This window comes from Phoca vitulina, unplaced genomic scaffold, assembly GCF_004348235.1.
Source record: "Phoca vitulina isolate PV1807 unplaced genomic scaffold, GSC_HSeal_1.0 scaffold81, whole genome shotgun sequence".
NCBI lineage: Eukaryota > Metazoa > Chordata > Mammalia > Carnivora > Phocidae > Phoca > Phoca vitulina.
Genome location: NW_022589784.1, coordinates 2941460 through 2959953, shown reverse-complemented (window position 1 = coordinate 2959953; position 18494 = coordinate 2941460). Strand labels below are relative to the sequence as shown.

Here is an 18494-nt window from a genome sequence, read left to right as displayed (position 1 = left end):
CCCCCCCCCCCCCCCCCCCCCCCCCCCCCCCCCCCCCCCGCCATTCCTGCATCTCCTTCCAACGTGGTCTGGAGTCCTCGTGTCAGGAAGGGGGGCTCCTGGGTCTGAGACTCGCACCACTGAACCAGAGCTGGTCCTGAGGGAGGGGCTGGTGTCTGCTCCATCCCCGTGTCCTTGCAGTGACACACCTGGGGCCTGGCACGCAGCGGCCTCCCTATAAGCTTGGCCGGATCCGGTCATCTTCCCATAGCTTGCACATTCTTCACTAGCCCTTGCCCTTGGGGTCTTTGCAGAGCAAACTTGGTGGACCTCCAGAAGAAGCTAGCAGAGCTAGAACTCGACGAGCAGCAGAAGAAGCGACTGGAAGCCTTCCTCACCCAGAAGGCCAAGGTCGGGGAACTCAAGGACGATGACTTCGAAAGAATCTCAGAGCTGGGAGCCGGGAACGGTGGGGTGGTCACCAAGGTCCAGCACAGACCTTCCGGCCTCATCATGGCGAGAAAGGTGAGAGGCGGTCGGTGAGGGCGGGCACACCATCCCTGTGCCCTGACGCGGTGTGTGGTGAGACAGGCCCCCCCGGACATGGCAGAGAGGTTTGAAAGGCACAAGCCTCTGCTTTCTGATAGGCCCCTGGGCTCCGAGCGCTCAGCACTCACCCCGTCCTCAGGGAGAGCCGGTCTCTGGTTAGGACATGGCCTGTCTGCCTCGAGCAGCTCTTCCCTTCCGTCCCCGACCTCTGCCCTCCAGGACTTAAACTCCCACTCTCAGAAACATCCTGACTGTTCCGGACTGGCTTCCTCACCCGGGCTCCCAGCTAAGCGGTCGAGAAGCCTCCGTGACACATGGATGGGTAGAGAAGAGGAGGATGTGACCCTTTGGGGATAGTGGCTCCCAAACACATAACCAGGGAACCTTATGTGACAAATTACTCAGCTCCTACAGGCATGTTCTCTTGGGCACGGAGAGCCAGCTCTTCTGGAAGCCCCTCCCCCTGTAGTCCCCACTTCGTGTGCTCGGAAAGCCGGCCACCCCACGCCCGGGTGGAGGGCGCTGCCCTGGCACTCCGCTGGGACTTCGTGTTGCAGCTATTTCTTCTGTCCCCGGAGCACTGCCTGCCCTCCAAGACCTGGCTCTGTCCCCTCACCACGGGCAGCCTTTCTTGTACCGGAGCCGCCCCAGAAATCTCGGGTCTGCCGTCACCCCGCGAACAGGGACTAGAAAGGCAGACATGAGATTCTGAGGATGACGGGGTGGGAGGGGGGCTGCAAACAGAGTGCTGACCCAGGTCGGCATCGGGGACCTTGGAGTGTCCCCAAGCCAGCTGAGCCGTCGCCTGGAGGGGAGGGGGGCACTGACACGCCTTGTAAGCGTGACTCCGGGAGCTGCTCCGCAACTCTGTGAAAGTGTTCGGAGCCAGATTTGGGGGCGTAAACCCCGGGGGCCCAGATGAGTTCTGCCGAGCACTCATGGTGCCGGCGCGCTGCAGGTTTCCAGCTTTCACAGCGTCCTTCAGCCGCAGGAGACCCCACCGTGGGCGGCGGGGTGGAGGCTGCACGGGACACTGGTGTCCAAGCTTTCCCGAGCCTCCGTAAGTCTCTCAAAGTAAAAAGCTACAGGAAAGTAGGTCTGAGATCTGGGGGAGAAGGACGTCCAGTGTGGTTCTCCGTAGGTGGTAAGCGCCCCCGTGGTGTGAGCCCCGAGCGGCTGCACGCCCAGCACAGTGCGCACAGGATGCAGCTGTGCCCACGCGCATTTGGTGAGCACACTGACTAAGAAGGCCGGCCGCCCGGCTGTCGTGTGGCTCCGGGCTGTGACTCCGTGATGGCCCAGGAGCTCGCGACCAGTCCCCAGGAGTCAAGGGCTCCTTTCAGTCTATCTAGAATGCCAGTTCACCCGCGAGGCCGGTTTGTCTTTATTCAGCTGCAGGCACTGATGGGAAATTGACGTGGCAAAGTGGTTTTGGGGAAGCCAGCCTCGGTCCTTCTCCCCACTACCCTGGGTGGCCTCTGAATTCCCGGGTGCCGGGTGTGGATTCTGTGCTTTCCGAGTACATAAGCTCACCAGATCTCCAAATTCAGCCTGCCACAGGGCTGGAAACTAGGGGCTGGGGTGGGGCTTCCCCGCGGGCCAGCACCCTTTGTTGCCAGCATCCCTGCGGCCCCTTCGATCGGCAGAGGATTTTCCTAACCAGTATGACCTGCCGGGAGAGCAGGGCGACCAGTTATGTAAGCCCCGAGTGAACTGGTCTCGATTTTTACAGTCACACGTGATGGTAAATGTGTTCTTGACTCATGCGTGGCGTTCTGACTCGTCCTGCATCCTTCTGAGAGCCCGAAGAGCAGCACCTCTGCATTGCTCGGGCCAGGAGAGCCACATGATGAAGTTAGCATGTGTGTCAGGCATGGGCCTTCCTCGACTCCCCTGGCCTTGCGGGAGGAGTGTGTTTGGGCCTCGCGTTTGTGCGGGCCCTGAGCACTTGCTTGCCTCTGATGGAGGTCTGTGACTCCGCAAGGCCACGTCGTGGTCCTTCGGCTGTCCTCACGTGACGGCCCCATGTCAGAGCCGGTGTCGTGTTCTGGTTTCAGTTGAGCAACAGCTCCATTTTACACACGAGGAAACAGGCCGAGGTGGGTCAGCATCTGAATTGGGTTCGAACCCTCTCAGGTCTGCCCTTTGCAGTTGGCCCTGACGTGATGGAAGATGTGTGTTTCATCTCCAGAATTTATTTCCCTCTCTTTCTTGTGTGTACTCCCCGCACCCCCATTCTGCAGTAGAAATCGCCTTAAACTCCTAGACGGGCTTGGTGTTGGGTTCGAGTGCCTTGCGCCATCCCTGTGTAAGCAGCTCCTGGAGTGTGCATGACCCCAAGGTGGTGGCGTGGAGAGAGCGTGGGTTTTGGTGATCTGGGAGCCCGGCCCCGACGCAGACTTGACTACTCAGCAGCATGTGCCCCTGGAAACAGGATTGAGCCTCTCAGAACCTGAAGCTGCTCATCAGTGCAGTGGGGGCGATTCTCCCGTCCCCGCAAGGGCTGTCATCAGGGTGAGGTGTGACCACGCATGCTCAGAAACGTGCCCTTGCTTCCCGTGCCTGCTTTCTCCATATGCTCTCAGCGTGGCTCCTCAGTGATCTGAAAGGCTCACTCTCCAGGCCCGGATAGAAGGGACCCGTGAGCTCCCGCGTCCTCTCTACTGCATCTTCCCCAAAAGCCTCTGACTTCCTGTGGCCTTACTTCATGTGGAAGGCCCCAACTCCGGGCTCCGGTGACCTCTGGGTTTCTGTCCAGTGCTGCCCACCTTTGTCCACCCCTTCCTTTATGTGAAGCCTGTAGGGTTCTCGCTCCCCAGCTCGGTCACTCATCTGTGGCTCCTTTGAAGTTCTTGGTGGAGAGCTGCAGTGTCCATGGCGGCTGCCCCGGTCAGCTGTGGACACGGAGCCCTTGAGATGCGGTCAGTCCAGCTGAGATGTGCTGTTCGTGCAAAGAAATACGATGCCAGATTTCAAGGGCTCAGTATGGGACAATCTCATTCACATTTTTACATGGATTACATGTTGAAAGTAATTTTTTGATATACTACATTGAGTTAAAATACGTAAAAATAGTCATTTCACCTGTTTCTTTGTACTTTTGTAATGCGGCAGCTAGAGGATTTAAAATTAAACCCGAGGCCTGATTGTATTTCTGTTGGCTGGTGCTGGCCTCCATCACCCTCCATGGTCTATCTGTTGGCCTCAATGAGTCCTCTCTGGGCTTTTGAGAGCAGACCTCCTGCCTTCCGCATAGACCGCAATGCTTCATTTTCAGACCCAGCCTCTCACGTGTGTGAGAGGGCATCACATCACAGGTGTGGTCCCACCAAAGGAGAGAGCATCCCTGGGTCCTACTGGGGGTGGCCCTGGGGGGAGTACAGGGCCTGGAACCCATGGCCAGAGCTTGCCTTTGCAGGGGGGGCATGAAGCTTTGCTGGGAGTGGCGAGAAGCCCCGGGCACCGTCCCACCAGGACCTACTGCAGTTCTCAAGGTGGCCAGGGTCATTGGGGAGCGGGTGTTGCTCCCCACACACACCCTGTGCCTCCCTGAACTTGGCACATGCCCCTTTGTGCCTTGGTGCCCTCAGTCAGCATTTTGCCCCCCCGCCTGGAACACCCACCCCCACCACATCCGTCTGGCCAACTCCCACTTGTCCTTCCAGGCGCGCGTCCACTCCGAGCAAGTCTTTGCCATTCCCTCTCCCCATCACAGGGTTCCGATGAAATGTAGGATCTGTGGCGACAGGTTCAGACACCCTTGATCTGACAGGTGGGTAGAAATCACCTTTTTCTTGTCGTGTTGCGATGGTCGGAGCAGCTGAGATTCTAAGTGGCCAGGACATGGAGCCCCGGCCTCAACTCTTTCCTGTTGGGCATTGCTCTTGGCGCTTTGTCTCCTGTGTCCTGCATCTCTCCAGGCAGTCCTCAGGTTTCTTCCCATCTGAACGTCGTGATGCCGTGGGTGACCATCCACGGCCACTGACTTGAACTCAGGTCGAAGGGGAGCTAGGAGCCTCCTCGGGTGGCGGTCTGAGGCTTCCTCTGTGTCATCTCCAGCCCGGAGGGGGAAGGGTTCCAGAAGCAGACCCCCGCTGAGAGGGGCGAGGTCATGGGCGTCCCTGGTCTGGGTCCTGGGAAAGGCGGTACTTGTACAGTTGGGTGGGAAGAGAATTCTTCTTAAGGACGCCTCGCTCCCGGTCCTGGTGGAGTGGCGTGCCTGTGTGTGGGTGCATGTTTATCTGTTCACCTGTGGGTGGACACTTGGGTGGCTTCCACGCTTTGGCAGTCGTGAGTCCTGTTGCGTGAACACAGGTGTGCAAGTTTGTGCGTAGACGTGGTTTTTTTTTTTTCCTCTAGGTAAATGCCTAGGAGCGGATTGCACAGTTTTCAGTGTTGCCGTGTGCACATCAAGGGCAGGGGGCCAAAGGCCCCTCCTTCTGGGCCCCTCAGAGGCCTGGTTGTGAGCGCCCTTGGCTTTCCCCCGCAGCTAATCCACCTGGAAATCAAGCCGGCCATCCGGAACCAGATCATCCGTGAGCTGCAGGTGCTGCACGAGTGTAACTCTCCGTACATCGTGGGCTTCTACGGGGCCTTCTACAGCGACGGCGAGATCAGCATCTGCATGGAGCACATGGTGAGTGCGCTCCCTGCCCACCCGTCCGAGCCCGCGTCCTCAGATGCAAAGCACACCTGTTTCCAAGGGGTCCTTCTGGAGATACTCCGTGCCGTGCAAGCGTGTGCTCATAGATCCCTTGGTTCTCTAAGCACGAGATGCCCCCTCCCCCCCCCCCCCGCCTGGCCTCTCCCCGGATACGTGGTGGAAGCCGTTCCCGCTGGCACGCAGGGAGCTGGCGTCATTTTCCCTACGGTCCGTGTGCCGGCCATGGCGAGTGCCTGTAAGGTAGTTTATCAAACACTCTCGTGGTAGCGGACACAGGTTGTTTTCAACCTGTGGGGAGCGACAGTGGGAGAAATGTCCTTGGGCCAGAGGTGGGATAAGGTCCCGAAGGTGGAATTACTGGGCCCGAGGGCCTATGTGGTGGAGACTTGGATGGCTGTTTCCCAAGCACCCCCTGAGGAGAGAGCAGTGATCTGGGTGCTCTGTTCAAGGCGAGGCCTGGCTTTGCAGCCCAGCTCAGGTCTGTGGAATCAGACGCTCTGGGGTGGAACACAGGAACTGATCTTGTTTCAAACCACCATGGTTGATTCTGATGAGCCCCCTTGTTAAGAAACTCTGGTCTTGAACCTCAGAAATGGGTGGGATCAGGGATAGCGAAAGCAGAAGTGGTCAGAGCTGAGGGCCCTGGGAGGAAATGCTGCCGACCCCGTGCCGAGCCTGATTCGTCAGGTACGGGGCTGCCTGCCCCCCGGCCGTCCAGGCTCAGGCCCTTCGGGGCCCTTGCAAAACCAGGATGCGGTGGCCTTAGGCCCAGCGGCTTGGGTTACGCCTCACAGGCACAGCGCTCTCCCCCCTGACGGTTTTGTAACGGAGGCAGGAAGTGAATTTGAGCAAGCGCCCGTGAGGAATATATCGAGAGTGGCCGCGTGGTGTCACCGTGCCCTGGAGAAGGTGCTTCCCGTGCCCCCCCCCCCCCCCCGCCCCTACCTGGCCGCAGGCCCCCCGCCCGGCAGCGCCCCACTGCAGCCTGTCCGCCCCTGCAAAGGGAGACGGAAGTGGGACCCGCCGGCTGCCTGGTGCTCACTGCTGGACGGGGAGTCCCTCCACCTCCCCTCCCTGTTCTCCCTGAACCCCGTGGGAGTTCGGAGGTGCCTCTTGCGCTCCTGGAGGAGGGGGAGCGTCACAGGCTGGCCCGCCTTCTGCTTTTGTTCTCAGTGAACTTGAAGCAGAGGTTTCCTGCATGAGGCGTCAGCACGAGGAGCGAGCCACACTGATGCAGGGGGAGGTGATCCCAGTGGTTTATTGTGCTCATCCTCTGCAAATTCCTAGTTGGGTTTTTTGGTGTGCTTTTGTGCCGGGCGTAGGAGGGCAGCGGAGCGAGGGAATAGTGCCCCGGTGGCCGTCAGGTGAGGCGTGCACCTGCGCTCCCCGGGCGCCGAGATCGGATGCCGTTGTTCTCGAGTTAGCGATGAGACTGCAGGAGGGGGCGCTGCGTGCAAGAAAGGGGCGAGGAGAATAAAATGATGTAAAAGTACCGGAAGGGGGAGGTAGCCCCCGCCCCACCTCCCTTCACAGTGTTTCCACGTCACATAATCCGCTCCGGAACCGCGCCACATGCCCAGGGCATTTCTGTGCGTGTGTGCATGAGTGACATTTCTGCGATGTTCGTTCGCGTGCCGTAGTGGGGGACCGCCTGGGGTCAGGCGTGCACTCCACCGCTAACCTCCTAGTGGCGTGACTTGGGACCAGGTTCTCCCCCCTCCACCTGTAGAGCTGAGGGGTGCTCGTGCCTGAGTCCTGGGGCTGGGGTGGGGGGAGCCAGTCTTCCCACGGCATCTGGAGCAGCGAGCAGAGGGTGAGACTTCGTCTCTGTGCAGGTTTGGGTGTGGATCGGCCCGTGTTTCTGACTGGTCAGTTCCAGCCCCGGCTTGCAAGCAAAGACCCTGAATTGGTGATGAGCAGCCCAGACTCAGCACAGAAGGGTGAACTCACCGGGCCAGTGTCTGGGGCTTAGAGAGAGCAGGCGGTGGTTTCCCCGGGGCCTGGGGCTATCACTGGGGCAACTCCAGGCATGGACCCTGCAGACCGTGGTTATCTTGGGGGACAGCTTACTGACCATTCAGAGGCACCTGTTGGTGTTTCTTAGGATCTAGTCACATCTGAAGCACATGCCTCCTTGTTCTGTAATAGTGAAAAATCACACATCTGCCGGGAAGGGAGAGGGAGAGAGCGACACCGGGCCACTTGGCAGTGGAGAAATGAGGTGGTGTATTATGTGCCGAGGGAGAAAATATGCACAATGTGAGCCCACTTAGATACATTTTTTAAAGTCTATTTCCCAGTGCATATGGATGCATATGCAAATACACAGAAGGATCTGAAAGTCACACTTCAGGGGAGGCAAATGGAATTTTTGGGAGATGAGAGTGTTACTTACCTATAGTTCTTGTTTTGAGAGAGAGAGAGTGTGTGAACAGGGGAAGGGGCAGAGGGAGAGTCTCAAGCAGACTCCGCGCCGAACACAGAGCCCAGTGGGGGGCTTGATCCTATGACCCTGAGATCATGACCCGAGCCGAAACCAAGAGTCGGACGCTTCACCGACTGAGCCACCCAGGCGCCCCTGCAGTTGAGTTTTTTTATAAAATGGTATTCATGTACCACTTAACTTAATAAAAGCACGATTTCCGGAATATTTAGAACACATACACAAAATGAAAACGTGTGACACTGCACAGGGTGTGAGATTTGGGGTCAGAGGGACCCAGTTGTGCTATCTCCTGGACCACTTCCTGTCGATGTGACTTGAGCAACTCACGCTCTTCTTAGTATGGACCTGGGGGTCTCATCCGGAAGTGATCCTGCCCCAGGGGACACTGGGCCACGTTGGGGACATTTGTGCTCGGCACGAGGGGTGGGGTGGGGCAGAGCCAGCCAGAGAGAGCAGAACGGTCCGCTCACCGAGGCACCCCACACAGGGCCTGGCCTATCGTGGCCTCTCTGTGGACGCTCCCGCCAGACGTCTTCATCTATAAACCTATCACAGCTCCATAAACGTTCAGAACGAAAGGAGCTGTGTTGGGAAGCAGGGTCATAGTTTAAAAAGATTTTTTTGGTATTCTTTTAAGGTTGGGTGATACAGGGGAGAAACGAGAATAGAATGCATTTCCCCTGGTCCTGCAGGCAGAGCTGGGCAGAGCCAGGAACGCTGGTCCCGTGGTTTTCTCCTCGGGCACAGCCACCCTCTGTGCTCAGTCCCGCACCCTCAGTCTGGAGCTAATCCAGAGTCACATGCAGGTTGTAGAAGCTTCACAGGGTGTTGGGTTTTCTAGAACTCCCCACCCACGGCCTTTCTAACTGAGCAAGGCTGGGGCAGAAGTGCTGAGACAGGAGGCCCCAGCATCCCTGGGACTGCAGCCTTCCCCCCACCTCCCCGGCCCCCTCCCCTCTCCTCTGGCGGCCGGAGCTGTGTGGCTGTAGGTGGCCTGGAGCAGCATGGGAGAGAAAGCACCTGCTCCGAGGCTCAGTTCGGTGTGTCCACCTAGCGTCCCGGGGGGCCCAGCGGGGACCCCGGCCTGGGTTTGGTCTCCAGGTTTGCTGTCAGGCGACCTGTGGATTTGAGGCCAGGCCTGGGGTGGGAAGCTGACCGGGAGGACCTGCATCCCACCCTTTGCAGGACTCACCAGTGCGCGGCGGTGAACACAGGACCTCGGGGCCAGGGGCAGGGGAGTGGGGAGCAGTGGGCAGCAGCGGCTTGGCTCCTGCCCTGGCGCCTCCGGGCTCTCCATCCCCGGTGTAGTGGGGCTGCCACGGGCTGGCGGGAGTAGAACCCAGGCCCTGGAAGCAGGCTTCGCGGTTGCTCAGGTTGCAAGCCCAGCAGCTGCACTCCTCCCGCTGCTGCCGTGGCAACCCGGGGAAGGGGCCGGGCCGCCGAGGGAGCATGCTGGCACCCTTGTTCCTTCCTTACTGGATGGGCCGTCCAGAGGCCCCAGAGGTGGCAGGGCCCGAAGGAGGCCCCGCTCTGGGCCAGCGGGTTGCGTTTGGCTGTGGTCTGGCCTCCGTTTCCTGTGGAGGAAATTGAGTGCAGCTCGCCGGGAAGCGGGGAAGTGCTTCGCTTTTATACCTGCCGCCCTGGTGTCCCTCTGGGAGTCCTCCTGTGCCCTGCAGGCCCTGCCCGGCCGACTGCTCAGCACGGCCTGCTTTTTCTTTCCTGTGCTGACCCTAGGATGGCGGCTCTCTGGATCAGGTGTTGAAAGAAGCCAAGAGAATTCCCGAGGAGATCTTGGGGAAGGTCAGCATTGCGGTAAGTGGCTCCTGGCCATGTGCTCTGCCGGGTTTGTTCTTACCCCACCCCGTTCACGTGGCCAGGGTCGGAGCAGCCCACGCCCATCTCTGCCAGCTGCGGGCCTGGCACGTGGCGTCTCGTGGCCCATAAAACAGGAGTGATGCTTCCCTGCCCTGTATAGGCATCGGGGGTGCCCGGGGCCCGAGTGGCAGGGTCCCAGCCTTGGTGAAACAGCCATCTGTCTGCGGGGCCTCCACGTAAACCCAGCACAGAAGCGCTCACCAGCCAGTGCCCACCAGGCCTGTGTGACCTTCGGGGCAGGGCGGTGAGGGCGGGTGAGCCGGGCATCTGCCCACTGGCCTGGGACGGTATGGCCGTCCCTGCCACCCTTCTCACTTGCCCCCGGCCCTCAATGTGGGCTCCCTGAGCTTGTCCCAGACGAGCGGCCCCTCAGGTCTGCCCGCGGCGCTGCCCTGCTGACCCCTCCCTGGGGCTCCCCCGCAGGTTCTCCGGGGTTTGGCGTATCTCCGGGAAAAGCACCAGATCATGCACCGAGGTGAGCCGGATGGGGGCGTCTGGGGGTCGGGTGGAGCTGGCGGGCAGGTCAGGCCCCCCTCACCTGCCGCTGGCTCTGCCCTCAGACGTGAAACCTTCCAACATCCTCGTCAACTCTCGAGGGGAGATTAAGCTGTGCGATTTTGGGGTGAGCGGGCAGCTCATCGACTCCATGGCCAACTCCTTTGTGGGAACTCGGTCCTACATGTCTGTAAGTCCACTGGGCCTGAGGGCATCTGTACCCTCCCCCATCCTGTCAGCTGTTCCGTTTTCCAGAAGCTTTCCAAGGCCTGTGGTTCTCCCAGTACACTTTCTGTTTCCACTCGGTTTCTCCTTTCCGTCCAGATCCTAGTTGCGGTTGTCTCCTCGCTCAGGGTTTTCTCTGCACATGCCCACCCGGTGGCTTCCCTCTAGCAGGAAGAGACTAGTCCAGGGGAGCAGGTAGTCAACCTCTGAGCCAAGAAACTACCCCCCAGATATCTGAGGAAGCGTCTGGGTGATCTCAGGAGCAGACTCTGAGAAGCTAGTCTTGGGATTGTCGCGGAAACGGAGGCACCCCGCTGCCTCTTGGGCCGATTTGGGTGTTGAGCACTGTTGTCAGCACTGGCTGGGCCGTGGCGGTCCCGCGGCGGGGGCAGGGACGAGACGGAGGTGCTGGGTCTCTGGAGGGCGGCCTGGGGCCCAGATGGGGCTGTGGGGGGAACCCCGCGAGCGCTCCCGGGCCCCAGCGTCCCTCGGGGCGTCTCTCTGCTCTCTCGCCGACAGCCAGAGCGGCTGCAGGGCACGCACTACTCGGTGCAGTCGGACATCTGGAGCATGGGCCTGTCCCTCGTGGAGCTGTCCATCGGAAGGTACCCCATCCCCCCACCAGACGCCAAGGAGCTAGAGGCCATATTTGGCCGGCCCGTGGTGGACGGGGCAGAAGGAGAGCCTCACAGCATCTCACCACGGCCGAGACCCCCTGGACGCCCCGTCAGCGGTACGACCTCACTCTGGAACTCTGAGCTGGGACAGGCCGTGATCCGCACGCGGGGAGAGCCGCACCCGGGGGCGGCAGCTGCCTCCCCTCCGGCCCCCTCAGCACCACCTGTCCCCTGGGTCACGGTAACTGCGCTCCGCGGTCTGCAGATGGTCCTGAGGCTTCTGGGGACAGCTCCCCAGGCCACTGCCATCCAGGGCAGCTGCGTGGGTTGTGGCCAGGTGGGGGGCGGGGGGGTGGTGTTCTCGAAACAGACTCCTCAGCCCAGCCGCTGGTTGGGTGGGTTTTTCAGCATTTCATCACAAAAATGTTCAAACATAGAGAAAGGCCTGCCAGGATTGCCCAGCGAGCCGCCCGTGTGCCCACCGCCTGGACTCGGCAGCAAATGCTCTGCTGCGTTTGGGCCGGCCCTTTCAGAAACTGAAAGTAACGACTCAGAATTTCCTTGGGTGGCCTGTCAGATTCAGTCCTGACACACAGTGTGGGAGGGGACAAAAGGCTGGGGGGCTCTGGGGGCCAGCAGCAGGCCCCTGGGAGGTGGGGGGCGCCCCCGTGCCAGAGGGGTCCAGGCTGACCCTTTGACATTCTGGAGGTGGCGAGGGGGGAAAGGTCACGGCGGACGCAGCGTAATTAGGAAGCAGCACTTAGGACTCTGATTTCTATTTTTTAAGTCAAGTGACAGGAAGGGAGTTGATTGAGTCTGAAAGAGTGTGCGGCCGAGTGCGGGTGGGTTGCGTTTGTCTGATACCAGCTTTATTGAGATAGACTTCACGCTCCACGGGGCTCCCTTGTTGAAGGCGTACAATTCAGTGGAATTTTGTATCTTCATAAGGTTGTGCCAGCATAACCACTATCTAGTTCCGGAACAGTCTATCACCGCAAAAAGAGGCCCCTTCCCCATCCGCATCCCCCTCCCTAGCCCCTGCCCCCGAAAGCCCTCTTCCTGTCCGTGGATGAGCCTGTTCCTGGGCGTGTCACCCACGTGGGCTCACACCCCGTGTGGCTTCTGTGTCCGGTTCCCTCCCTGAGCGTCGTGGGCTTGGGGTCCGTCCCCGGGGCAGCACGTGTGGACGCCTCGCTCCTGTCCGTGGCCATGTATCCTTGTGGGTGGTGGACCATGTTGTGTGTCTTCACCGCTGATGGACATGGGCCATCAAATGGCGGCTTTCACAGTATTCTCAAGCTCAGCTCCTCCTTTCCTGGTGGCAGACCCACATTGCTGGGGTGTCTTGATTTTCTCCGAGGGGAGAACCCCCTGCCCCCATCTGTGTCCCCAGGCCCTGGCCCTTTCCCTCCCAGCACCAGCTCCCAGATGGCATCGCGGGCCTTCAGCTGGGGCCCCGTCCCAGCAGGGAGGAGCGGCGGGCCATGCCAGGCCACCTTGGCCTGCCAGCCCCTCCCCCAGCCCCGGCCCGCGTGCCCGTTTCAGGACAGGGGACAGAAGGCGAAAGTCCAGCTGCCAAACCCGGCCCTGGCCAGCTGGGTCGAAGACGGGGGTCAGCTACCCCCAGCCGGTCGTCCGTTCTGGGCAGCACTGGGGCCTCACGCTGCCTTCGCCCGCGGCTCCGTGCAAGGTCACGCTGCCGTCCTTGCTGCTGGTCACCACCACCCCCCACCCCCTGCCTGTGCGCCAGAAAGCCGGGGTTGTGACTCTGGCACAGCCTGGGAGCAGCCCCGTGCCAAATGTGTGCTTTCTCAAAAAATGCCCCTGTTCATTTTGGCGTTTTGCTTTGTTTTGTTAATTCGCCGGAGGCTCAGAGAGAAGCTGCTTTCCCAAGAAAGCGAGCTCAGCAGCAAGGACCCCACCAGGGCACCTCCCCTGGGTTAGGCCAGTGTCAGGGGAAGGGTACCCGGCGGACGCCCACCTCACCCCTGTTTCTGTCTCTGCCCGAGCAGGTCACGGGACGGACAGCCGGCCGGCCATGGCCATCTTCGAGCTGCTGGACTATATTGTGAACGAGGTGTGTACCGGAGGCCCCTCTGGTCCGTCTTCACGAGGGCGGATTAAGCCGTTGGACTTGGAATTGTTACCCAAGGGAAGGGAATTCTGCACGCAGACCGGATTCTGTTGGGGAGGAGTGGGGGGCGGAGCAGGGACCTCTTTTCAACGGTCAGTTACCGGGTAGAAGCGCGTGGCCTTCCTGCCATACCACACGAGTCTGCCACGTCCTGAGAGGAGTTTACGTCCCTGTGTGGGTGTGGGTGTGGGTAAAGACACCCCCCCAAGGCTGTAGCCGCATGCCCAGGCCCCAGAGCTGCCCCCGGTAGCTCTCTGCGCATCTGAGTCCCTGCACGGGCTGTCATGAGTGATCCACTTCCTCGGGGAAAGTTCAGGGAAGGAGGCACAGAGGGCCCAGCCCCCCGGTCTGCCTCACCACCATGTGAGCGGGTAGTGGGACTGTTTCCATCGTGGATGTATAGGGATGGGAGCAGCTTCCTTGGGCCTGCAGCTGGAAAGGGGCAGAGTGGGACCTGACCCTGAAACCCACCATCCCTGCCTGGCTGGGTCACCCTTCCTGGGCCTTCTGTGGGCCAAAGTGTGCTTTTGGGGCCCCTCAGAGTCAGGGCAGAGAAATGGGGTGGCCGGGCGGCCTGTGGCACTGGCTTGGTATAGGGTTGAGTGTTGGGGTGAGCGGCTCGGAGCGGGGCTGGTGATGACAGAACAGGACGGGCTGGCACAGCTCGCCCTGCACCTGGCAGCCGCACCTAGGCCCAGCGAGCACATCCTCCCCGGGAGCCTGCCAGCACCCCCCACCCCTGCGTGGAGGAAGGCCCTGTGGGTTTCACCAGGCCGCCTGCCCACTGCCTGCCCTGACGGGGGCCCGACCCTGCATACAGCTGTCCCCACCCTGGCACATAGATATGGGGCCAGGCTCCTTGGGCTTCTGGAACCTGTTGCCCCACCCCGCGCCCCTCCCCCCAGTGCTCCGGACCCCCAGCTGGAAATGGATGGGCCCTGTTCTACTCCCCCCTGGAACCAGCTGTGATCCCAAAACCAGAGCTTTCCAAAGAGAACCCCAGAAGGGTCTGACCAAGTTGGCAGGGCGGGTGGCAGGGCCTGTGGGGAAGCTGCCAGAAGGCGGGCATGGGGTGGGGGGGGGCTCCCCCTCCAGCAAGGTGAAGGGACTGGGGCCAGGAGAGGTGCCTTCTGAGGATCCCCAAAAAGTGCTGTCCTCACGGGTTCAGGGCCGTGAAGCACCTTCTCCCCGTGATTGGAGAGCCATCCTCGAGCATCCGACCCCCACCTCTGCTCTCTCCCACAGCCACCTCCCAAGCTGCCCAGCGGCGTCTTCACCCAGGACTTCCAGGAGTTTGTAAATAAATGGTAAGGTGCCACAGTCTCAGGGCGGCCCGGGGCGGCGTGCCAGGTCGTCAGAGGCCCCGCCTGCCTCCCGGGACGGCTGCCCACACCCCAGCCGCCGGCCCAGATGCACACTTCCTTCCTGGTCCTGGGCCGGGCCCCTCTGCCGGGATCGGCGGCATCTGGGGGCACCTGGAGCTCACCTGAGAACCCAGTAGGTTCCCTTTCCAAGGCTACTGAGTCGCGGTGTCCAGGTGCTGTCCCCATCCTGTCCCCAAAGCCCAGAACAAACCAGGATTCCTGCCTTGCCTTCCGCCAGCAGGCGTCCCCGTTTCCTAAGCCGTCAAGCCCTGTAACCCACCAGCTTCCCAACAAGGCTTCCAAGTCGGGTTCTGGCAAGCGGTCAGCTGCTCTCGTGCGTCAGCGGGGCCTGGGGCGCGCAGGCTCTGCAGCAGAGGGCCCGGGGCCACCCCTCACCTCGAGGGCCGTGCTGCACGTCAGGGCGGGTGGAGTCGGCCTGGGGAGTGCATCACAGACAGCAGCAGACCCGCACCACCGGCCCTTTGCACAGCCACTGGCCAGCGTGTGCGGCATGAATCCAGGGGTCTGGGTGAATGTTTCTCTACCCCTCTCATTTTCTTTTGGTTCTGAACAGCCACCGTTTGGCCTCAGGCCGGTTTGAGCAACTGTCTTTAGGGGCAGTTCTGCTTTTTTGAAGGAAAAAGTTCCATTTTGACATTCAGACTCCCAGGTTAGGGGGTTATTAGCAGTGCGGTTGCTCTGGGCCTCAGACCCGGCAGCGGCCAGCTGGTCCCCTCAGCCTTTCCCCTTCCCTCTTGTCCTGGTCTCAGACCCTTACCCTTCCCTCCCCGGGGTCCTGCCCTTACACCCGAGGGACAGCAGAGCGGGTTCTGTTCTTGCTGCATCCAGCTTCAGATGGGCCAGGCGCGGGGACGGGGCTGACCGATGACGGCTCAAAACCAAGTCCCCGTGGCCTCTGGCTAACTGCCCTGCCTTGTCTCCCCCACCCTCTGTCTTTCTCTCCAGCCTAATAAAGAACCCAGCAGAGCGAGCGGATCTGAAGATGCTCATGGTAAGTGATCGCAGGGGCACGGACTCACCTCGGGGAGACCCCAGCCAGCTCTCGAGCCGACTCTGCCATCCTGGGCCACATGTCCCGCCAGAGAGCCCCTGTGGTCTCCTGGCTCCATTAGTGGGGAGGATCTAGAGCAGCCATGGTTCCCTTGGCTCCTGGAGCCACGGGATGGCCCATCCGTGCCCGTGGTCAGGGGTGTTACTGAGAGTGGTAGGGCCCCACAGGCTGGGAAAACCCGGGCTTACCACCCCCCCGTAAGTCCACACTGTCTGATGTCCTTGAGAACCAAGGTGGGCGTCGAGACTCCTCTTCCTCTAGCAATGCAAGACCACTGGCACATTCAGCCCCCTCCACTGCCGGCTCTCGTCCCCCCACACCGCTGCCATACCTGCGGCAGCCTACCCTTCACACACCCCCACGACATGAGACCGTGACAGTCACGGGCACCGGTCCTATGTCTTGGGCATACAAACGGCAGAACTCGAGCCTCTATTCCTTGTCAGAACTCAGCCTTTCCAGTAAGGGGGCCGCGGCCTTCCTGCCTCCCCCAAAGAGCCTCCACCTCAGGGCCTTTGCAAAGGACAGGCCTGCTCCCTGGGGGACACGGCCCTTGCCCCTCTCGACTGGCTTGTCCCCATCCTGGGGTCTCCGCTTCGGCGCCTCCTGTGAGGTGTCCCCAGGCGCCCCTCCGTTAGTTTCGGTGACAGCCAGCGTCTCCCGGTTGTGGGCGCCGAGAGCACCATGTGGGAAGGGTCTGCGTGCCCTGGTTCTTCGAGAGTCTGTTGTGTCCGCCGTAGAGAGTGTTCGTGTGATGTCACAAATGCGTGTTGGGTGTAAGATGTACAGATCTGTGACCTAGACAGGCTCCTGATGTTGAGGTCCCCGTGGGGTCCCCAGGTCTCTGCCCCACTTAAACCACTTTCTGCGGGGCCTGCTGCCCCAGACCATGGGAGCCTGGCCCTCTGTCCTGTCGCCCCCAAGCCTGTGCTGACTCTTGGGAAGGTGAGGATGGCGTCTCCTGCCCCCCGCCTGGGCATCTTGTGGGGGACCAGGCCTCCTCCCGTGCACCCCGAGCCCCCAGGACCGCCCCTCCCCCGCACACCCTGTGGGGACAGCGTTGCTCACGCCCCGCAGCCTTCAACCAGGAACCTCTGTCGCCACGCCGTCCCGGACGGGAACCACCAGCCATGTGCTGATCTCAGATACTTGGAACGGAACGCGCGCTTCTCTTCTTCAGCCCCAGGAGCCGACGTCCGAGGCTCAGAGGCCTCACGTGGCCAGTGGCTGCCACGCCAGACGGAACGAGTCGGGGACTTCCTGTCCTCACGGAGGCTTCTCTTGTTCCAGATCCGATGTTCTCACCCAGGGGCGACTCTGTCCCCGGGGACACAGGGCGGTGTCTGGGGACGTCTGTGGGCTTCACGATGGGGGTGCTCTGGGCGTCGAGGGGGTGGGGGCTGGGGACACTGCTCAGCCCCCCAGAGTGTGACTGGCCCCGCGTCGGCAGGGCCGGGTGGTGACCTGGGCCTGGTGAGCGCGGCATCGCCTCCCGCTCCGGCTTAGCGCCATTTGGCCTGCCGGGCCACGCTCCTTCCTGACGCGCGTCTCCTCCCCTTGCAGAGCCACACCTTCATCAAGCGGTCCGAGGTGGAAGAAGTGGATTTTGCCGGCTGGTTGTGTAAAACGCTGCGGCTGAACCAGCCTAGCACACCCACGCGCACCGCTGTGTGATGGGGTCCCATGGGCGACCTGCCCGCCGTCCCACCCGTGCCCCGCCCCTCCTGCCCAGGACAGGCCAGGGCCTCCTCTCCCCCGGCCCGGCCCGCCTCTCCCTCCGCCTTCCGCGGAGCTGCCCGCACACCCCGCGGTGGACATTGAGCCTCCGGTCCCCGGGGAGGGTGACGCTGCTCGCGGTGTCTTCTCGGACCTGCTTCTTAGGTTTAAAACAAAACAGGGAAAGAAAAAGCAAACTGTGCCCGTTGTACTTCCTGTTCTGTTTGTTCAGCGGGGGGGTGGGCTGGCAGTCCCAGCCCCGAGCCCACCGCCCACCTGGGGCAGAGCGGTGGGGTAGGGGGGACACCAGGAACTGGGGATGCAGCCTCAGGGAACCTCTAGACCTTGGTGTCTTTCACCAAAAGAAAGGGAGGTGCCGCCGCCCCACGCTCCTATGTCGTCCCTCGCATGACGCCCGACATTCACCCCTGGAGGTGGTCCCCAGGGCCCACTGGTGGTCGTGGGGTCCGCTCCCTCCCTCCCTCTTGTCACGCCGCTGACCCACCTGTGCTCAGCAGCCTGTGACCTACCCCCAGGGGGGACCTGCTCACCCCCTCCTGTGCTGCAGGGGACAGACTCTTCCAACTCTTGGTGGCACTTGTTGAGCTGACACTTGGCAGAAAGGGAGCAGTGGGCTTCCAGGCTGTCGGTGTGGTCGAGAAGCCCCGCAGATCCAGCAGATGGGCCTGTGCTGTCCCCATGCTTGCGGGCTGGCAGATGCAGGCAGGTGGCTCTTCATGTCACCTCTGCTCCCCCAGAGAATCGGAAGTGACTGCCCAGGGCGCATCCCTCAGGCCCTCCGGCAGGTCAGCACCAGCTGCTGGGAAAGGAAACGGTGAGGGTGAGGTGGTCCCAGTTCCCGTGTCCATCTGGATGTGCACGTGGCCCAGGACCCAGGGCTGGGCCGCCTCTGAGGCTTCCCCGCCAGCTCTGAAGATGGCGGGGCTGTGAGCGCCCCCTGGACGCTGCGGCGGGTCGCGGGACTCGGCTGCCCTGCGGGCACGGCAGGCCGCCCTCCCGGTCTCCTGTGCTTTTTCCTGTGGACGCCAAAGAGGAGACGAGTTGCTGGCTCCTTCCAACGGTTTCCTGGGTTTCCACCACTTCCTAGTCCCCAAAGTCTCACCTATTGAGAAGAGAATAAAGCAGATACCCTGAAGTCCGCCGCTGTCGCTCTATGGGGCCGGGAAGGTGGGTCAGCGTCTGGGCGGCGGGGCCCAGCGCGGGCCACCACGATGGGCCGCATCTTGGGGCCTGTCCCACACACGCCACGGCCGCCGAGCCTCTGGTAGCGGGGCTGCCGTTTTCAAGGAGTAAGAGACCACGGTGACTGGGTCCTGAGGGCTCGGGGAGGATTTGGAA

General features: G+C 61.5%; 1 protein-coding gene across 2 annotated transcripts in view; it reads left to right on the top strand.

Annotated features, from left to right (window-relative positions):
• The window catches only part of MAP2K2 (mitogen-activated protein kinase kinase 2), a 22315-nt gene extending 4024 nt beyond the window's left edge, over positions 1 to 18291 (top strand). The window contains exons 2-11 of one of the 2 annotated variants that reach the window (XM_032394748.1): positions 294 to 504; positions 5018 to 5164; positions 9372 to 9449; positions 9936 to 9987; positions 10073 to 10197; positions 10752 to 10965; positions 12862 to 12926; positions 14229 to 14290; positions 15314 to 15359; positions 16983 to 18291. In XM_032394748.1, the coding sequence (XP_032250639.1) occupies positions 294 to 504; positions 5018 to 5164; positions 9372 to 9449; positions 9936 to 9987; positions 10073 to 10197; positions 10752 to 10965; positions 12862 to 12926; positions 14229 to 14290; positions 15314 to 15359; positions 16983 to 17093 (1111 nt within the window). In that variant the 3' untranslated portion in view covers positions 17094 to 18291. The other variant, XM_032394747.1, reaches the window with a different exon arrangement.
• The last annotated feature ends 203 nt before the right edge of the window (positions 18292 to 18494 follow it).